This window comes from Carassius carassius, chromosome 23 (genome assembly GCF_963082965.1).
Source record: "Carassius carassius chromosome 23, fCarCar2.1, whole genome shotgun sequence".
NCBI lineage: Eukaryota > Metazoa > Chordata > Actinopteri > Cypriniformes > Cyprinidae > Carassius > Carassius carassius.
In genome coordinates this window covers 299,822-320,215 of record NC_081777.1, presented here as the reverse complement: position 1 = coordinate 320,215, position 20,394 = coordinate 299,822, and the positions used below count along the sequence as shown (strand labels likewise).

At 41.4% G+C, this 20,394-nt stretch overlaps 1 protein-coding gene across 3 annotated transcripts in view; it reads left to right on the top strand.

Annotated features, from left to right (window-relative positions):
• LOC132101176 (reelin-like) overlaps positions 1-20,394 on the top strand; it is a 121,627-nt gene that overhangs the window by 71,862 nt on the left and 29,371 nt on the right. For all 3 annotated transcript variants that reach the window (XM_059505888.1, XM_059505887.1, XM_059505886.1), the window contains exons 15-44: positions 1,259-1,387; positions 1,474-1,583; positions 1,724-1,790; positions 1,900-2,133; positions 2,348-2,509; positions 2,729-2,965; positions 3,542-3,734; positions 4,039-4,151; positions 4,413-4,550; positions 6,572-6,758; positions 7,389-7,594; positions 8,506-8,677; positions 8,756-8,962; positions 9,242-9,477; positions 10,480-10,637; positions 11,015-11,228; positions 11,332-11,408; positions 12,273-12,431; positions 12,500-12,694; positions 14,079-14,352; positions 15,427-15,567; positions 15,647-15,824; positions 16,222-16,306; positions 16,408-16,590; positions 17,087-17,255; positions 18,142-18,244; positions 18,334-18,560; positions 18,638-18,861; positions 19,704-19,854; positions 19,943-20,201. In XM_059505888.1, coding sequence (XP_059361871.1) covers positions 1,259-1,387; positions 1,474-1,583; positions 1,724-1,790; positions 1,900-2,133; positions 2,348-2,509; positions 2,729-2,965; positions 3,542-3,734; positions 4,039-4,151; positions 4,413-4,550; positions 6,572-6,758; positions 7,389-7,594; positions 8,506-8,677; positions 8,756-8,962; positions 9,242-9,477; positions 10,480-10,637; positions 11,015-11,228; positions 11,332-11,408; positions 12,273-12,431; positions 12,500-12,694; positions 14,079-14,352; positions 15,427-15,567; positions 15,647-15,824; positions 16,222-16,306; positions 16,408-16,590; positions 17,087-17,255; positions 18,142-18,244; positions 18,334-18,560; positions 18,638-18,861; positions 19,704-19,854; positions 19,943-20,201 — 5,188 coding nt within the window. The remainder of the gene's footprint in view (positions 1-1,258; positions 1,388-1,473; positions 1,584-1,723; positions 1,791-1,899; positions 2,134-2,347; positions 2,510-2,728; positions 2,966-3,541; positions 3,735-4,038; positions 4,152-4,412; positions 4,551-6,571; positions 6,759-7,388; positions 7,595-8,505; positions 8,678-8,755; positions 8,963-9,241; positions 9,478-10,479; positions 10,638-11,014; positions 11,229-11,331; positions 11,409-12,272; positions 12,432-12,499; positions 12,695-14,078; positions 14,353-15,426; positions 15,568-15,646; positions 15,825-16,221; positions 16,307-16,407; positions 16,591-17,086; positions 17,256-18,141; positions 18,245-18,333; positions 18,561-18,637; positions 18,862-19,703; positions 19,855-19,942; positions 20,202-20,394) is intronic.

Here is a 20,394-nt window from a genome sequence, read left to right as displayed (position 1 = left end):
TTACATATTGCATTGTCATTTTGAATATTACATCCCAAATTGAATAATGCTATCCATATGCTTCCATATCTTTCATCTGTTGCTCATAAATAAAGACATTTTGAACAATACTGGGGTCCAAACAACAATGGACAAAACAACACTGAGCTTTCAAAACATCATCTTTTGGGTTTGCAATTATATTTGGGGAAAGTCAAATGATTCCTATAGAATAGAATAGAACAGAATAGAATAGACTTTCTATTACCACAAGAACAGCAGGAATGGTAGAAGTTGTAGTCTGTGTATCTTTGTGCTTGTTTGTAGAAGTAATAGTAGACTGCTCAGAATATTTAAAGGTACTCTTTGAAAACACATCAGATCTCAATGGGGAAAAATATCACGCTGGAAATCTATATTAATATGGAATGGGTAATGGTTGGGCATGAAGGGATTCCACATCGTTTGATGGAAATGAAAATGATCAACCTACAGAGGGCTGAATTCAAAGCCATTTTGCTGAAATTTCATTGCAGAAACTTTTGTATGGCCCCCGCGTGTTTGTATGCATGTCTGATAATGTTGTGACATGCTCCTAATGAGACGACGAATGGTGTCCTGGGGTATTTCCTTCCAGGGCCCAGAACAGGGCCCACTAAAGGACATAGGGCCCTCAGGCCACCCTCATGAAGTCTGTTTCTGATTGTTTGGTCAGGGAAATTAACACCAGTGGCCTGCTGGAAGTCCTTTTGTAGGGCTCTGGTAGTGTTCATACTATTCGTCCTTGCACAAAGGAACAGATACCGGTCCTGCTGATGGGTTAAGGGCCTTCTATGGTCAGCTCGCCTAGATTAACTGCCTGCCTCCAGGAATCTCTTCCATGCTCTTCAGACTGTGCTGGGAGACACAGCAAACCTTCTAGAAATGGCATGTATTAATGTGCCATCCTGAAGTAGTTGGACTTCCTGTGCATCCTCTGTAGGGTCCAGGTATCCCCTCATGCTGCCAGTAGTTACACTGACCTTAGCCAAATGCAAAACAAGTGAAAAACAGTTAAAAAAAAATGAGTAGGAAAAAAAACCCATTGACTTTCACCTGTAAAACATTCCTGTTTTGGGGGTCATCTCATTGTTGCCCATCTAGTGTACCTGTTGTTAATTTAATTAACACTAAAGCTGCTGAAACTGGTTAATAACCCTCTCTGCTACTAAACTGACCAGATCAATATCCCAGATTGTTGTCTCCTCTTCTTCTGTTCCTGCATATGTGAATCTCACAGCGTCAAACTGGAGTTCTCAAACAATCACGGTCGCTCTTGGTCTCTCCTGCACACCGAGTGTCTTCCTGAACTCTGTACCGGATCACATCTGCCTCACAGTAGCATCTACTCTTCAGAGAACTACAGCGGGTCAGTCACTGCATCTGTCAGATGCTTTCATAAATCTGTGTTGTCTGTTCCATTAACAGTGTGGTTCATTCTCTGTATTCCTGTAGTTGGACGAGGATCACGATTCCTCTGCCCAACGCCGCGCTCACAGACAGCACTCGCTTCCGCTGGAGACAGACTGCTGTGGGAAGCAGCATCATGTGGGCGATTGACAACGGTAAGAGCCATTTATTCAACATACAGGTCATATTTACTGATAGAAGTTAACACATTATAGTCAAACCCACGGAGCACGATCAGCAGATAAATCATGATAAGGGATGATAATGATGATTTGGTTGTTTTTGTGTGTTCTAGTTTATGTTGGGCCATCCTGTTTACGTTTCTGCTCTGGTAGAGGACACTGTTCACGCACGGGCTGCAAGTATGAATGTCTTTCAGTCAGAACTGCAACAAAACACTCTTTACACTGGGAAAACAGCAACATCTTACTGGTTCTGGAAAATGTGTCTTTTCTTTTCATATTTCTTTAGGTGTGACCCTGGTTTCAGTGGTCCGGCATGTGAGCTGGCGTCTCAGACCTTTCCTGCGTTTCTGTCCGAGAGTTTCTCCAGCGTGAGGCTTTCATCATATCACAGCTTCTCCTCACTGCGTGGGGCAGAGGTCAGCTTTGCCTGTGGGGTTTTGGCCAGTGGAAAAGCCCTGGTCTTCAACAAGGACAGTAGAAGACACATTGTTACGACCCCCCTGGACAGTTCACAAGCCAGGTACACACACACACACACACACACACACATGTTTTTATGTTTTATGGGGACTCTCCATATGGTGTTTTTACTGTACATACTGTATTTTCGGTCCCCTTACCCTAACCCTAGCCCGAAACCTCTCACACAGAGCTACAGGCATTTCTACATTCTTAATAAAACATTCTTTAGTATACTTTTATTGCTACGGTTAGCACTTCTTTCTCTCCTGCAGGTATCTTCAGTTCACGCTGAGGCTGGGCAGTCGCAGCACGTCGAGCTCCTGTCCCGCTCCAGACCAGCCGGGTGAAGGAGTGCTGCTGCATTACTCTTCTGATAACGGCATCACCTGGACGCTGCTGCAGCATTACGCTTATCAGGGCTTCCATGAGCCCAGGTACATCATCCTGAACACACACACAACTGCTGGACTTTACTGCGGTCATGTGGAGCAGCATGGCATATCTTCTTCTGCAGAGTGTCAAGCACATAAGTTAAAGCGGCCAGATGATGGGATTTACTAAATGTTTAATTTTTTAGTGTTGTCATGTAATATATGTTGTGTGATCATCTTGTCTGTTATTGTTGATGGTTAGATTGAATTGACTCTTTCTAGGATTGTTTCTGTGGAGCTTCCTCCTGGGGCCCGTAAGTTTGGGGTCCAGTTCCGCTGGTGGCAGCCGTACCACTCGGGCCGCGGGCAGGACGTCTGGGCTCTGGATGAGATCAGCATGACCTCTGTCCTCTTCAACATCATCAGCCTGGACTTCAGTAACGTGTTAGACGTGACTCAGAGCCTAGGCTTCTATCTGGGGAACGTGCAGCCCTACTGCCAACACGACTGGACCCTCAGGTACATGCCTCATGTTCAACACAGTACCATTCATTATTAGTTAAGACTTCAATCAGCAGTGTGAAATATAGGCATTACTGACATGTAAGTGCAGAGACAGAAGAACTATATCATGGTGTCTGTCCTTACAGTGGTTGAAAGTAACTGGTGACGAGTTTTTTGAGCTTAAACAGGGAGTTGCTGGAAAGTCACTTTTTGATGCTTTATGTTTATGATGCTTAAAGAAGTTAACCATTTGAACAATAATTAACAGACCCTAACCTATTGATCGGTTGAACATCACTGCATTTGTGCTTCACTCCTTTCATGATTTTTTCTGGGATTTAAGGATTTGGAGAACATCTAATCCATACTATAAAAGCTACTCTAATGAAACTGAATGACCTTTTAATGTACAATAAAAATTAATATTGATGAGCTCAGATGTCATAACCCACCCAACTACAGTCTCACTTGACACCAGCTCTCCAAGAACAAAAAAAGCACAAAAAGAGCTCTGTTTCACAGCCTGAAGTTCATTTTCAGGCGCCGTCTGAAATGAAAGTGTAAACCACAATGTTGTAAATATCTGGTCAGTTTTTCAGGCGATCATGACTCGGCCTCCAGTATCCGCTATGTGGAAACACAATCCATGCAGATCGGTGCATCCTACATGATCCAGTTCTCTCTGGTCATGGGCTGCGGACGCAAACCTTCTCCTCACATTGACACTCAGGTCCGGCTCGAGTTCTCCACCAATCACGGCTTGACTTGGCATCTTGTGAAAGAGGTGAGAAAACTAAAATATTCTCTAATGCCTCTTGTTTTCACCAAGAGTAACGTACCTACAGTAAATGCACCAAAGTGTTACCGTGTTTTTGGAGTATGCTAATGATGGAGTACCACGGTACACATTCAAGGTCTGACAGTATCACCATCTGACCTCTGGGTCTCCTCAGCACTTTTTTTAAGGATTGTAGAAGCAATCTAAAGCACTGTACATGCAGTCCGATTATAGATGATTCCCTGTGCTGTAATTCCTCTGGTCTCCACTGTGAGGTTAACTGCTGTTTCTGGTGGTTTGTGGGTAATAGGCCTGTCTCCCCGGCATGCCGAGCTGCTCTGAGTTCACTGCGTCCAGCGTCTACCATCCGTCGGAGTTCACAGACTGGAGACGCATCACACTTCCACTGCCGTACAAAACCTGGTGAATATGTATACATTTGACTCCTTTTATAACAAGAATACTACTTCCATAAAGAGATGTTTAAAGTGTCAAACATCACATGGCAAATTTTCAAGATGATAAACACCAAAGGCATTTTCCCATGACCTGTTTTGCTCATATTTATGGCAGTATTTCTGATTTTAGGGTGGAAATGGTTGTATTTTACCAGTGTTCATTCATCTTCATCGACTGCTATGCATTTGCAGTGTTTTCTGGTTTCATACTGTCTTCTGGCTGTAGGTCGAGTGCGACACGCTTCCGATGGATCCAGAATTACTATCAGGAGCAGGACGAGTGGGCTCTGGATGACGTTTACATTGGACAGCAGTGTCCTCAGATGTGCCGTGGACACGGATGGTGTGACCACAGTCACTGCAGGTCAGTCACTGTCCCTTACTGTCTATCAGAAAGATCGGATGCACATTTTCAAACTTTTGACCAAGTATTTTTGTTTAATCTTCCATTTAAACCATCAAAAATCTTAGAAATAATAATTTATTTGAGAAGCAGAATGTTTTAGAAAATTATTATTTTTACAGACTGTAGTTAAATATGAGCTATTTGGTCTGACTGCAAAGATTTTTTTTTCCACTTGTTTAAATTAGAAACAAATAAAAACCAAATCTGAATATCTTATTAGGGCCTTTCGCACCGCTTTAGTTCCAGAACTAAATGTACAGTACTCAAGTACTGGGACGATCTTGCGCTAACTATTTCCCAGTACCATGTAAATGGTTACATTCACACCAACAGTGTGTACGAGGACGTGACATAAGTCATAAGCCAGCATGTTCAACAATGTTAACAAAGAAGAAGAACATTAACAACAGGAGGATGGAGGATGCTGTGTTTTTGTTGTGTCACAATAATGGACATGGAATGTCGACATATACGTAAAGCGTTTGAAAGAACAGAAATGAGGATTAAGAATCTCCAACGTCAACTAGCAGTGCTACATTTTTCTTTTTTTCCCTTTATTTTTACAGGCAAGTCATTAAGAACAGGTTCTTATTTACAATGACAGCCTGACAAATGGAATAAGCACTTAGGGAAAGGGAAGTAGGGCTAAAATAAATACAGAACATTAGAAATACATACAGGTGATCGAGCAGCAGTGGTGCGGAAACACCCAAAACTGGGTAGTTCCACAATTAGTTCTGGTACTTTTGTCATGCTCATGTACTGTGTGTGTGTGTCTTGCTCCCCACGTGTTCCATGACCCAGTTTTCTCCCATGTTATTTATTTCATTAGTTCCAGGTATGCGTTGTCATTCCCTTGTCAAGTCCTGTGTATTTGAAGTGTTTCCAGTTTCCTTGTCTGGTATTGAATGTTGTCTTTCCCCACTGTGAGTGTGTTCCTGGTTCCTTGGATGTTCCTTGAAGTGTCTTTGTTTGACGTCTTCTCCTCGTTCCTCGCTCCATGCACCTCACAGTAGTATTCATGACACTTATGCAGTGCTGGGTGAATATTTGCTTGTTTGTGGGATTTTTTTCAGGACAACAATTCAAAACAGACTTATTAAAATACAATCAGTGTTTTTTTTTTTGACATTTAATCATAATTTAAAGCACTTCACACTTGGGGGTGTAATGAAGCATCAGTATCTGCGCTGAGACATGTCCTGAGGAATTCACTTACACTCTCTTTAATAATGTGAACAAACGCTGTGTTTTCCAGTCTGTTGTGAGAGCTGGAGTTTAGTCAGTTAACAGAGATCACATCTTACAGCACACAGCTGTCAATCAAACTACTGCTTTATTACCGCACAGACATGACATGAGTCCTTCCATCCTAAAAGCAAAGATTATTTATTCATTTAATATTTACATGTATTTACATCTGTATTTATGTTTATATTCATATTAATTATAAATGAATATATTTAGTTTATAAACATAACATATTTTTCAGAAATATATACATGCACGTGTGTGTATTTATAAATACATGATAAATATAGACCAGCACACATACATATATTATGTGAACAAAAACTTTTATTATGGATGCGCAATTAATAGTTTGACAGCACTAATTTCAACTCAATTTTGCATTTTATCATCACAGTAAATTTTAATTTACATTCTTATTTTACATATTCATTAAATCATTATTTAGTATTTATCATTATTTAGAATCCCTATAGAGATAAGAGAAAGATGAATAATTGTGAATATGTCCTGATATGTAGTGCTTTATGTCTGGTGCTTCCATCAAATCATTTCAGTGCTTTATAATGCAGTCATTTAGAGTGTTATGTGATGCATTGATAAATTGATTCTTCCGGTGGATGATCAGTGTGTGCTGAACGCGGTTTGAGACGCTGACGGTGGGCCCTTCATGGGCGGCTCAGGGTCAGTCGCTGGAGGTGAAAGGTCATGTGATTGCTCTGTTCCAGGTGTGATGAAGGCTTCACCGGCTCAGACTGCCAGCCGCTCAACACTCTGGCCTCCAGTGTGCTCTCAGACTTCGAGTCTCAGGAGACCCTGATGTCAGCGTGGCAGGAAGTGACCGGAGGTGAGATCGTGCCACCTGACCAGGGCTGTGGGGTGGTTTCCTCCGGGTCCTCTCTGTACTTCAGTAAGGTATGATAGCAGCCATGATGCAGGCTTACAGCTGGACTCTTTCTGCTTGTTTTGCTTCTACAGTCTCCCTTTCATTTCTAAACTTCATTTAGTTTTCTGATAAGGCATAGACTTCAACAAATGTGAGGCACAGTACAAACAACAGTACAAAACATATTAAATATGCAGAAATAAGTAGACACAAAATAATGTAAAAGATGTCAAAGATAAAAATCCCTTAATAAATGAATCCCTAGGAAATTAATGAATGAAAATGTGACAAAAACATGATAAAGTGCATCAGACCAGTATAAAGCGATCATATTCTCTAATCTAATACAGGCTTCCATTTTTTCCAAAGTAAATGTAACTTGTCAAATTCTGTATTCCTGTAAGCTTGTATTGATGTGAAACCATCAACATAAAAGATTCCTTCATATTTCCTTCTCAACCCCTCAAAGTCCTTTTCATTGTTTAATTGACAGACCTTGTTCTTGAACTTCAGTGTTCTGTGAGAGATTAAAACTATGAGTAAAACAAAATCTAGTGTATAAACCCACTTCATCCTGATGTAAAGCGAGACACTAGATGAGATTGTAGTCAGTTATAGCTGATATTATGTCACAGAGAGTAACTCTCGTTGGTCATCAGGCTGGACTGCGGCAGCTGGTCAGCTGGGATCTGGACACAGAGTGGGCGGAGTTTGTGCAGTTCTACCTGCGGATGGGCGGAGACGGGGCGGAGTGTAACCAGGGCGACAGCAGGGAGGAGGGGCTTCTGCTGCAGTACAGCAATGATGGTGGAATCAGCTGGGGTCTGATCGCAGAGATGTACTTCACTGACTTCACCAAACCACGGTGACTACAACACAGAGCAACTCAATAAGATTTTTACTTTAAAAATGAGAATGTAATACAGCCAAACAATTCTTTCTCTGTTTATTTTTTTGCCTGGAGTTGTTTGAAAGATAATGAGCAGGCATTACGCAACACCCAACCCCAGCTCTTTAATGCAACACAACTGGCAAAAGAAAAGGGCTATTTAAACTATAAGGATACATCCATGCAGAACAAGTTCTGGTGTTTAAAACAAGTGTGACGCAGTGTAATGGAAGTAGCATTGAACTCAAGGATCTTGAGAGGCATTTTTAAAAGCTGAACATCTTTTCAAAGAGCAGTGGAGTGTAATGACACATTCTGTGTGACCCGGCCTTAAGTTATTTTATCTAACCATCTGATTTATGTGACCCTGGATCACAAAACCAGTCATAAGGGTCAAATTTTTTAAAATGAGATGTATACATCATCTGAAGCTGAATAAATCATCTCTCCATCGATGTGTGGTTTGTTCGGAGGACAATATTTGTCTGAGATACAACTATTTGAAAATCTGGAATCTGAGGGAGCAAAAAAATCTAAATATTGAGAAAATCATCTTTAAAGTTGTTCAGATGAAGTTCTTAGCAATGCATATTACTAATCAAACATGAAGTTTTAATATATTTACGGTAGGACATTTACAAGATATCTTCATGGAACATGGTCTTTACTTAATATCCTAATGGTTTTTGGCATAAAAGAGGAATGTATAAGTGTGACCCATACAATGTATAGTTGTTTATTGCTTCAAATAAACCTGTGCTACTGATGAGTGCTTCTGTGCTGCATGATCACATATTTCAGTGAGTGTCACGTCCACCGTACTGTGTATTCAGCATCTTTATGTCAATGTATTGAGTGTTTGTGACTGGATGGTGTTGTTGGCTCAGGTTTGTTCATTATGAACTTCCTCTGGCCTCTAAAACGCCCTGCACACGTTTCCGCTGGTGGCAGCCGCTGCACTCAGGCGAGGGCTACGATCAGTGGGCCATCGATGACGTGATCATCCTGTCTGAGCGAGAGAAGCATGTCATCCCCATGGCTGATCCTACACTGCCTCAGGTGAGACGGACACCAGGGGATTCTGCTGCTGCGCTCCTGAAGATACAACAGAGCTCTGATTCTCCTGTGCTTCTGCAGAACTTCTACGAGAAACCGGCTTTCGATCATCCGCTCAACCAGATGAGTGTGTGGCTGATGCTGGGAAATGAAGGAATGGACAAGGACCGTAACGGGAGTTTCTGCGCTCCTACTCCCTCTGCACTAGTGTTCGGCCGGTCGGATGGGGACCGCATGGCAGTGACTCGAGACCTGGCGCTCCGTCCCGGATACACACTGCAGTTCAAGGTACTGGTGTAAGCTCTCCACTGATTGTGTGTGTGTGTAGATTTTGTTGTCACCTTCATGTAAATCTTCAGGAACACATTTTTATTCAAAGGGCCTTGAACTTTGCCTTTCGTTTGGTGTGCAGATTTTTTTCCCCTTTGCTTTTTGTATGTTTCTCTATTCACTGAATCTATGCACCCAATTATGAACATATTCTTTTTATTTAACTTGATTAGCACCTCATTTTTCTTCATATTTCTACAGTGTAGACTGTGCAGTAACGTGCTGTTTCTCCTTCAGCTGAACATCGGCTGTGAGTCGGTCTTCAGTGCGTCGGCGCCCGTGTTGCTCCAGTACTCTCATGACGCAGGCCGCACATGGGCTCTGGTGCAGGAGGGCTGTTACCCAGCATCCCCTGGGGCCACGAGCTGCGACGGCAGCGGACGTGAACTCCGAGAGCCCACTGTGTACCACATGGGAGACTACGAGCGCTGGACCAGAGTCACGGTCGTATTGTCACGGGCTGTGGCCGCCAGGTAACTGGACCCCGGGATTGTTTTCAGAACAGGGTCAGAGACATATTAAAATCTTTTGTAAGATTTTTGAAATGCTTTATAGGCATTTCCTTATGCTGCAGGTAAATATCATTTTGTTTGTTTGTTTGTTTGTTGTTTTGTTTACACTATACAACACGGTGGCACTAATATGCATTAATTCATGCTTAACTAATGCACAGATAATTATGAATTAATGTGTAACTCATGAAGAACTAAAGAGTTTATTAATAATTACTGCATCAGCAACAGATGAAAATTCTATATGATTCATAGATTAAGTAATCAATAAATTATTATTAGTTAAATGTGTCACTATGTGTTAATTCCCTTTATAACATATTATATTAACCAGTAGTGTCAGTTCATAAGTTAATTACCACAGTGGGCTGAAGTCATGCATTTACACTTCCAGATGTCTGCTTTAATTAATCATTAGCTAAAGATTTGCAAAGATATCATCATGTTATGACTTTCCTTGTTGAGGCACATGACTAATTCAAAATCCATAACCACAATGACATATTACTTAATTAGTTAATAGTTGTGTGGCTTCACAAGCAAAGTCATAACATGATGATTTCTTTGCAAATCTTTAGCTAATGATTAGTTACAGCAGACATCTGGAAATTTCACCACTGTGCTAATTAACATTTGAAATTAAATCATTCGTTAATATAATATGTTATTAGGGAACTAATACTCAATGACAGATTTAACCAATGACAATTTATTTATTACATTATGAATGAAATAGAATGTTCGTTAGTTTTTCTGATGTAGGAATCATTAATAAATGGGTTATTTCTTCGTAAGTTGCACATTAACTTGTGATTATCGGTGCATTATTTAAACATGAACAAATGCACATTTGTGCCACTGCATTGTAAAGTTTTACCCTTTTTTGTCAAGGTAATGATTATAATTATGACTCTAGCCTCAGTTTTGGTGAGCTCATGTGTGTGATCCCCGTGTCATTTTCAGCAAGACGCGCTTCCGCTGGTTCCAGGAGAGCAGTGTGTTTCGGGACGCCCCTGCGTTTGCGCTGGATGGCGTCTACATCTCTGAGCCCTGTCCCAATCACTGCGGCGGTCACGGAGACTGTATATCAGGCGTCTGCTTCTGTGATATGGGATACACAGGTAACACTCACATGCTGAATGTCTCTAATGTGGTGAGACACCACCAGTGTTGGGCAAAGTTACTTTGAAAAATAATGCATTACAATATTGCGTTACTCCCTAAAAAACTAACCATTTACGTTAGTTACTTCTTTATAAAAAAAAAAAAAAATTGTTAACTTACATATGAGTTACTTTTTAAATTTGGGCAGGTCTTACTTGTTTGTTTTTAATATGAAAAGTTATTTTTTGGCAAATGTAAAAGCCCTTTAAGTGAAATGAATACACCTTGGGCTGAAGGAAATGTAATTTAATTTCAGAGGCTCCAGCTCAAACGATATGTTATAGATGTTTTCATGTTCATAAATGTTTGGTTATGTTTGTGTTTGCGGGGTCAGTGGAGATGGATCGGTCCAGCTGTGTCCCGTCTGCTCCGAGTCCCACTGAACTGGTGGAGGATTTCGAGGGGAAGCTGAGCCCGCTGTGGCAGAGCCTGAGCGGAGGACAGATCGGAGACGGCTGTGGGAGCATCAGCGAAGGTAAAGCTGTGTACTTCAGCAGCCTGGGCAGACGAGAGGCTCGCACCACGCCGCTGGACACCACCCACACCCGGTCAGTGCCACCACACTGCTGGACCTTCCCTGTGTTTCACATTCACTGCTTGTGTTTGTTCTCTCCCTAACTCATGTGGAACTCTCTCTCTTCTTCTGTTCAGTCTGGTTCAGTTCTACATTCGTATCGGAGGGAAAAACATGGGCTCCACCTGCACTCGCCCCCGCTCCCGAAACGAAGGTGAAAAAAAAAGAAAAAAATCTACTGTAAAATGTACGGTACAAAACTGGCAGCCAGAATTTTACCGTAAAAAATAAGGTAGCGACATTTTAGGTTTTATTGATTTAACTTAAATTAACATTTAAATACCATAATTTAATTTACTGATATAATGTTAATATACTGTACTAACCTATTACAGTACTGAAATCTGTTTATACATTTATAGTACACTGATAACAACTAAAAACAGGTAGTGGTGAGAAAGTCACATGATGACTTAAACCCATAAGACCTCCGTTTATCTTCAGAATACAAATGAAGATAGTTTTGATGAAATCTGAGAGCTCCCTGTCGCTGTTATAGATATACACTTTTCTTACCCTAACCCTGACAGAATTTAGATTTTGGGATGAACTATTCCTTTAACACACATGATACTGAAGTAATGCAACAGACATTCATTTAACAATATTAGATGTTACATTCAATCCTAATGAACACAACTGGTGAGAGCTAACTTAGAAGAAACATAATTGTTTCAAATTTTGTTAAAATCATCTAATGTAACACTAGGAATTCTGGGAATGACCATTTATGTTTTTTTCACTGTATATATTAAGGGAACTTACCTTTAACAATTAATAGGTTTTTAATGTAACATATTTATAGTATTTTGCTGTTAAAATCACAATATTATTTTACAGTGTAGGCCAAATGGACTGAACTGGAATATTCTCATCCTTTTTATGTAATTTGGTATCTATGTAAATCACATCATCTTGAGCAGCTGGATGAGCCGATCATGTCCCAAAGATACAGCAGTTAGTGCCTTTTTATGATTTACTCAGTAATTTCTCATAATTCCTCTCTTATGTTGGACAGGTGTGATTGTCCAGTTTTCAGTAAACAATGGTGTTGAGTGGCGGCTCCTCCGAGAGCTGGACTTCGGCTGGTTCCTGGAGCCTCAGGTGGTGACGATCGAGCTCCCGTCCGCAGCTAAGACGCCGCACACCGTGTTCCGCTGGTGGCAGCCGCTGCAGGGTGAGAACACACCTCGTGTGATGAACTTACTGAAGGTGCTGGGATCCTCATGGGTTCCTCTTTCTCAGGCAAACACTCGGCCCAGTGGGGTCTGGATAACGTTCTGATCGGAATGAACGACAGCGCTAGGAGTGGGTTCTTCGACACGTTTGATGGCACGTTTCCATTGAGACACAACTGGTATCGAGTCGTAGGAGGAGAGGTGACAGCTGACTGTCTGAGCCCAGACTCAGTGTTGAACTTCAACTCCGACGTCACGGACAGTGAGTTAATCATCAACACACCCATAACCTCATGGTCATCACAGACTTTTATATGTGCATTTCACTTTTATATGTGTTTACTGTATTTTTCGGACTATAAGTCGCACCTGAGTATAAGTCGCACCAGTCCAAAAATGCGTCATGATGAGGGAAAAAACATATATAAGTCGCACTGGACTATAAGTCGCATTTATTTGGAACCAAGAGAAAACATTACCGTCTCCAGCCGCGAGAGGGCGCTCTATGTCTTCAGTGTAGACTACAGGAGAACTGAGCAGCATAGAGCGCCCTCTCGCCGCTGGAGACGGTAATGTTTTCTCTTGGTTCATTTCTCTCGGTTCATGTCAAATTAATTTTGATAAATAAGTCGCACCTGACTATAAGTCACAGGACCAGCCAAACTATGAAAAAAGTGCGACTTATAGTCCGGAAAATACGGTACTCATCTGCATTATGTTGCTACAACATTTAATGATGTGTGTGATGTCGAAGGCTCCTTTGAACATGTTTATCAGATGCGTGTACACAATGTATTTAAATTCAGAATTTAGACAGTTTGTGTTCGCCTAGAGGTGTGGCCAAAAATGATCTGAACACTAGTATTATCAGCAGCTAAAAATAGTTTTGAGTTATTTCTATCTTTTGCTGTAGTGTCTCAGTAGGAAATATCAGTTAATATGCATTTCCAAACACTGGTTTGGTCATTAATAGTAATAATGCAGAGAGATGTGTGTGCTGCACACAGAGATGTGATCTGATCATCATCAGTCTGTCTGGAGTCACATGAAGAAACAGAACACACTGAGACAGACTCAATCCAGAAGAACTGTGTCTCCCCGACGCTTCAAGAGACTCCTGCAAAGCTACAGTGCTGTGAAAAGTGTTAGGCACTTGTGTTAAAATGCTGTAAAATATGAATGCTGTCAAACATAATGTCATAAACAGATTTTTTTTATCAATTAACGTCTATTAACTAAATGAAATCAACATATGGTGTGTGCGTTTAAAGCAGCTTTTACACTCGTTGCACTTGAGCAGAGTTTCTCAGGAGAAACTTACGGATTGCAGCTTTAATACAAGTTAATTTATTACCTTTAACTGATTATTACTATTAACTGATATTTCCTGACACACTACAACAAAAGATAGAAATAAATACTTAAAACCTTTTTTAGCTGCTGATAATACTAGTGTTTTGATAATTCTGGCCAGCACTGTAATACCATCTTTAAAGGATTTTTTATAAAAGTGACGTGACTTTACACTATACATATAACACCTTTTAGAAAGATTCACCCCTTCAGAACTGGATGCGTCACGCTTGCATCCCAGAATCTGATCTGAACGCAGCTGTGTTTGAGTTGACTGAATGCTCTCTCTCTAGAGAGACCGCGTTACGCTGAGAGCTGGGACTTCGAGGTGTCTGGATCTTCGTTCCTGCAGTTCGATCTGAGCATGGGCTGCAGTAAGGCTGCGTCTCCGGCCCACGGCGTCCATCTGGAGTTCTCCACAGACTGCGGGAGACACTGGACACTCATCACACCCGAGTGTGTTCCTCCGGCCATCGGCTGCTCTGGATACACACAGCGGTCTGTGTTCAGTGTGCCACAGTTCCTGCAGTGGAGGAGACTCACCATCTACCTGCCCAGCGCTGCCATGTAGGACCCGCTCTGATGATCTGTGACTGTCTCACATGATTTATACAGTCCCACACTGAGGCCAGATTTACTAAATGGCATATCAGGCAAATTTACAAAACTGCCTAAACTTTGGGCATTAAATTAATTTTCAAATACCAGTAATTTGATGAGCGCAAACATTAGTAAAACACGTTGCATGATTTATTTTAATATTCTACTCCAATAAATTTTGCATCTAAAAGAGAAACTCCTACAAATGCATACTCAATAAGGTCAGGTGCAAACAATAACTGACCACACTGTTTCAGCGCTTATTCTTCACTGCGCACCATTAGTAAATCCTGAAAGTGCTGTTTTAATGTCAAGAGACGGTTTGCGCTGATGCTGTTAATAGTAAATCTGGCCCTTACCGTTTGTACAGTGATGCGGTACTTTGGTATGTACCATGATATTTTACATATGCTTTGGTACATGTTCAGTGATAATCAGTGTGTCTACTAACATCACATGCACAAAATGGGTCAAGATGAAGTGAAGACATAAATAGCAGTAAATTGCAAAGTGCCAACCGTAGTAAATCACCTTGATTTATTCAAAGTCTCTCCTCCCTTAATTACTGCGTCTGAAAAGGAAAGTCCTATAAATGAAAGTGCAATAAGATCAGCTGCAAAAGTAACTGTGTCCACAGCTTTTCATGGCCAATGTTTCATTGCGTGTTTTTTGTTAATCCTGACATTAACTCACCATGGGTTTCATCAAGAATGTTCTGTGGTTTTTAAGTGAAATAAGGTGTATGGAAAACATAACTTGATAAGACTTTGTTGTAAACATGGATTGCACACACTCACACGCCAAACATATTAAAAACATGTTTTTAAAAACAGACATGACTGCTTCAAAATGAGTGTTTTCAGTTTACATTGTAGAGTAAAACATGTAAGTATCATGATGTTATGTTTACCACAGACCTTGTTTTAGCCACAGTATAAAACCTCACAGGACACTCTCGAAGGAATCTTCTGAGTTTTGGCATCACAGCTGCTGTCTGTTTAATGTAAGCTGCATGTTTGGATGTTGTTCCCAATCCTGTAGTTCACCCAGAACACGTTTCCGCTGGATCCAGCCTCACTGGGCTCCTGGAGCTGATGGCTGGGCGCTGGACAATGTGCTGCTGACGCCCGGCTGCCCGTGGATGTGCTCCGGACATGGACTGTGTGACAACGGACACTGTGTGTGAGTGTGGACTCCAGCTTCATATTCCTCACATGCTCGTCAGCGATCCTGCAGTCACGCTGGTGTTTCTCTCGCTCAGCTGTGACAAGGGCTTCGGCGGGCCGCACTGTGTGTCTCTAGTCGCTTTGCCGTCCGTTCTGAAGGAAGATTTCAATGAGAACCTGAGGGCTGATGTCTGGCCGGAGGTGTACGGGGCAGAGAGAGGCACGCTGAGCGGAGAGCCTCTGAAATCAGGAACAGCCCTCATCTTCAAAGGAGTGAGTATTGCAGTCAAACAGCAGTGATCTTCCAGAGGATCCTCCATCGTCACAGATCCAAAGAAACACTTGTTTCCAGCATTTCACGAGTTCACACTAGCTATGTTTGCATCAAAAGATGCAAATTAAACAGAATTTAAAATTGGAATATTGAATAAAACATTTGAGAATAAAGCACTGTTTATATCCAATGAGTCAAAGAGAACAAAATCGTCACTCCTTTATACTGAAATTCACTTTGCGAGTGTATTTCATCTTATTCTACTAAACCTGACCTAACAGTCTGATAATACTCTAAAGAGAGCTAGCTCACAGAGTTATAGTTATTAGACTGTCTAAAGTGTAATAAATAGAATGAGTACATGAAGAGAGCTGAGTTTTCTCTGTGTTCCTGCAGGACGGACTGAGGATGCTGGTCTCAGCAGATCTAGACTGCACAAACTCCATCTACATCCAGTTCTCATTCAAGTTCATAACGAAGGGTGAGTCTGACGGGAAGCGTGTTGCATCTCCAGCTCTTCTGCTTGTCTTCTGTCAGCGGATGGGAAAGGTTGTTAACAGTATTTCTGTGCTTTACTCGCAGGCGTACCAGAGCGCTCTCACTCCGTGCTGCTGCAGTATTCAGTGAATGGAGGGATCAGCTGGCTGCTTATAGACGAGTTTTATTTCCCCACTTCAACAGACACGCTGTTTGTTCACATGTCTTTGCCTCCCAGTGCACAGACCAATGCTACGCGCTTCAGACTGTGGCAGCCGTACAACAGTGGTAAGACAAGATAGTCACGCACACCTCCCTCAATCACAAAGACATCACCAGTACAACGAGCAGAGTTTGTGTTTGTCCAGTATTGGAAAGTGAGAACCACACTGTAAAAGGACAGTTGGCTCTGTGAGAATAGTTTTAATGCATGACGGCTGGAGTATACAGAGTTACAGACTGGAGGAGTCGATGCTAGCAGCTGAAAATCAAACCCAGTCTGCAGAATTGAGTTGACAGATGGTCACAGACTCCGATTCTTTGAGCTTCAGTCTCTGTCTCTGTTTTCTCTTAAAACACTGGGCATCTTACACTTGCTGACTTAGTAAACAGTTACAAAGTCATGTTGTGTATTTCTTTTGAAAGCCTGATGTCATATCAATACCTCACATATGGGCAAGCACACGATGCTCTGGTTGTAACCAGTGTCTAACAGAGCAGATATTAGCCAATGTCTTTTTGTCATCGCTATAATCGTTACACTTGTCATTCTTCAAACGCTCAGGGAAGAAGGAAGAGGTGTGGGTGATTGATGACCTGATCATAGATGGCAACACCATCAATAGCTTGCCGGTAATATTAGACAGCTTTGAGGGAGGTCCTCAGGAGGGGAACTGGCTGTTTTATCCCGGAGGAAACACTGGATTCTACTGCCCCTATCAGAGGACAGGACTGTGAGTATCTGCAGTGTACATGTGCACCGAGGTTCAAGGAGATAAAGCATAGTCAGCTCATGCATCAGCCCAGCTTCTGTCATCCAAACTCAACAGGGTTCTTCTGTAAAGCCACTGAGTCCCAGCGATCACTGCTGTCAATCAATGAATCACGATTAATCACATCCATAATCATTTAGTTCACATAATATATGTGTGTGTGCTGTGTATATTTATTATGTATATAAAAATACACACACATGCATGTATATCTTTCAGAAGAACATGTTATGTCTATATAGTAAATCTATTTTTAATATAAATTATGAAATAATAAGATTATTTCAAAGTTTATACTGTAATTGTGAGTATTAGTAGGTACATAATAAATATACACAGAACACACACATTTATTATGCAAACAAAAACTGTTATTTTGGATGCAGTTAATCGTGATTAATCGTTTGACAGCACTAGTGTTTTTTATTCTCCATCATAGTTTATTTACTTAATCAAATTGATCAAACACAGGAATTTAATAATATTCAAGATATAAAATTGTAAAATGATATAAATGTATTTATTTATATATTCATAAGATAATTTAATAAAATTATTAATTAATAAAATTGGCTATATAATTTAAAAGAAAAATACTAAACATATCATTTTTTATTACAGTGACGAAAAATTATATCATAACTTTAATTTAAGTATATAACACATAATACAACCAGTTTTCATGATTATATATTCATATTAATTACAGTAATTATAATAATTCTGTATTATATTGTTGCATATATTTAATTGTATTATTACTTTGCGATTCTGATCGATGCCCTTCCCCTGATGCTGGTGTTTTGTGAGAGAGCGAAGGCTTGTCTCAGTCTCACTGTGTTTGCAGCGAGGAGGACTCGGCCCTGGTGTTCGTGTCCAGTGAGCTGGGTGAGCACTCCATCACCACAAGAGATCTTGATGTCAACGAGAACACCGTCGTCCAGTTCGAGGTAGGGCTTTGAACCAAAGATGTTGACATCTTCGTAACTGTAAGTTGTGGTAAGGAACGTCATTGGCTACTCTGTGACTCCTGTTCTAGATTAATGTGGGCTGCACAGCTGAAAGCTCTTCCTTGAACCCTGTGCGTCTGGAGTTTTCTCGAGATTTCGGAGCCACGTGGCATCTGCTGGTTCCTCTGTGTGCCGGAGGGCCCCGACTCAGCTCTCTCTGCTCGACTGAGCTCCACCCGGCCAGCATCTACTATCCCGGCACCACACAGGGCTGGAGGAGAGAAATGGTCCACTTCGGCAAGCTGCGGTTGTGCGGGTCAGCGAGAGCTGCTTGTGTGTTTTTACGCTTCACTGTTGTGTGTTGGGTGTGTGACGGTGTTTCTGTGCTTCCAGCTCTGTGCGGTTCCGCTGGTATCAGGGGTTTCATTCAGGCGGCGCGGCTCCAGCCACATGGGCCCTGGACAGCGTTTACATCGGCCCTCAGTGCCAGAACATGTGTCATGGCCACGGCGTGTGTGAGCGTGGCACGCACTGCAGCTGTGATCCGGGTTACTCTGCTCCCGACTGCTCTGTTCCAGATGTGCCAAACCCAGATTTCCTGAAGGAGGATTTCGAAGGTACAGATGTTTGACAGTATGTTGTTATCTGACATGATATTTCATAGTCATAATATTTCAAACAATGATGTGGCTGCAAATAGTGTTTGGAAAGTCACACTGAAAATGTCTGCTCTAGTAAAAAAAGTAATATATTTAAAATACATTTCAAAGTAACTAAAGTTCAAATCTACTAATTTATCTACTGACATATCATTTGAGACTCACTGATATAAAAAATATAATCAAACTTTATTTGGACTGCTACTTCTGCACAATGCACATTTCTTAATATTAAGCATATAATGTTTTTTAATGTCAGTATTGATGAGGACGAGGAAAATGAAGTGAGTGGTTTTGAACTTTAGGATGCTCTTTTTCCTCCAGCAGACACCTGTGTCTTAAACAGAGAAGATTAATAACACCTGAACTCCAAGATTTTTACCATAAGAAAGTACTTTGACACACGAAGCAACCAGACATTTAGTTGATATTTTCTCCTTCTGCAGCGTTGGACTGCATAGCCCTGCTCTCATGAAAGCCTGTTGGTTAAATACATATCACACACGCCATTGTGCAATATACTTTCTACTGCTTATTTATCTGTTTTTGCCACTATGTCGAGTTGATTGTTGTGTGTAACTCTTTATTCTGTGTTTTGTATTCTGCTTGGTGTCTTTTACCATAAATGAGTTGCATTGACTTTCATTGTACAGCTGTGCAGTGATATGAAAGGCATTTTGACTCTGCTCCTCATAACCGTGCAGTAAACTGGAAGTATCTTCACAGTGATTGACTGGAGCAGATTCATTGGGATTTATCTGTGTATAAAAACTGTCCATTTTATTGATTGTGTCACATAGGTGGGGTTTTGGAGTCTGAACATTTCAAGTTGATGAGTGGAGGAAAGCCTTCCAGAAAGTGTGGCATCACCACCAGCGGGAATCACCTGTTCTTCAGTGAGGACGGTTTGCGAATGCTGGAGACATTAGATCTGGACCTGTCTAACGCTAGGTATTCCACAAACACACCAGATGGTTCACCGTGAAAAATCTCCTTCACACCATTAGAAATGTTGGAGATGTGTATGTGTCCTGCTCAGGTTTATCCAGTTCTTCCTGAGACTGGGCTGTGGTAAAGCGTCTCCTGACCCACGCTCCCAGCCGGTGCTCCTGCAGTTCTCCGTGGATGGAGGTCTGAACTGGGCTCTCCTGCAGGAGTTCCTCTACAGTAACAGCAGTAACACAGCTCACCTGGTGGCCCTGGAGATCCCTCTCCGAGCTCGAACCTCAGCCACACGCCTGCGCTGGTGGCAGCCATCTGAGAACGGACACTTCCACAGCCCCTGGGTTATTGATAAAGTAAAGAGCTGCTACACCACATTACTGCAATACATTCATTAACACTGGATTAAATATCAGCTCATAAACAGTTTAAAAACAATTCAATTCAAAACCGTTAAGCACAATTCCCCTTTTTACTCCATTGTTGAAGCTGTTATATAAGTTGATATTTGAACTCCTCTGAAACTCAGAAGTCATTATTTGATTATTT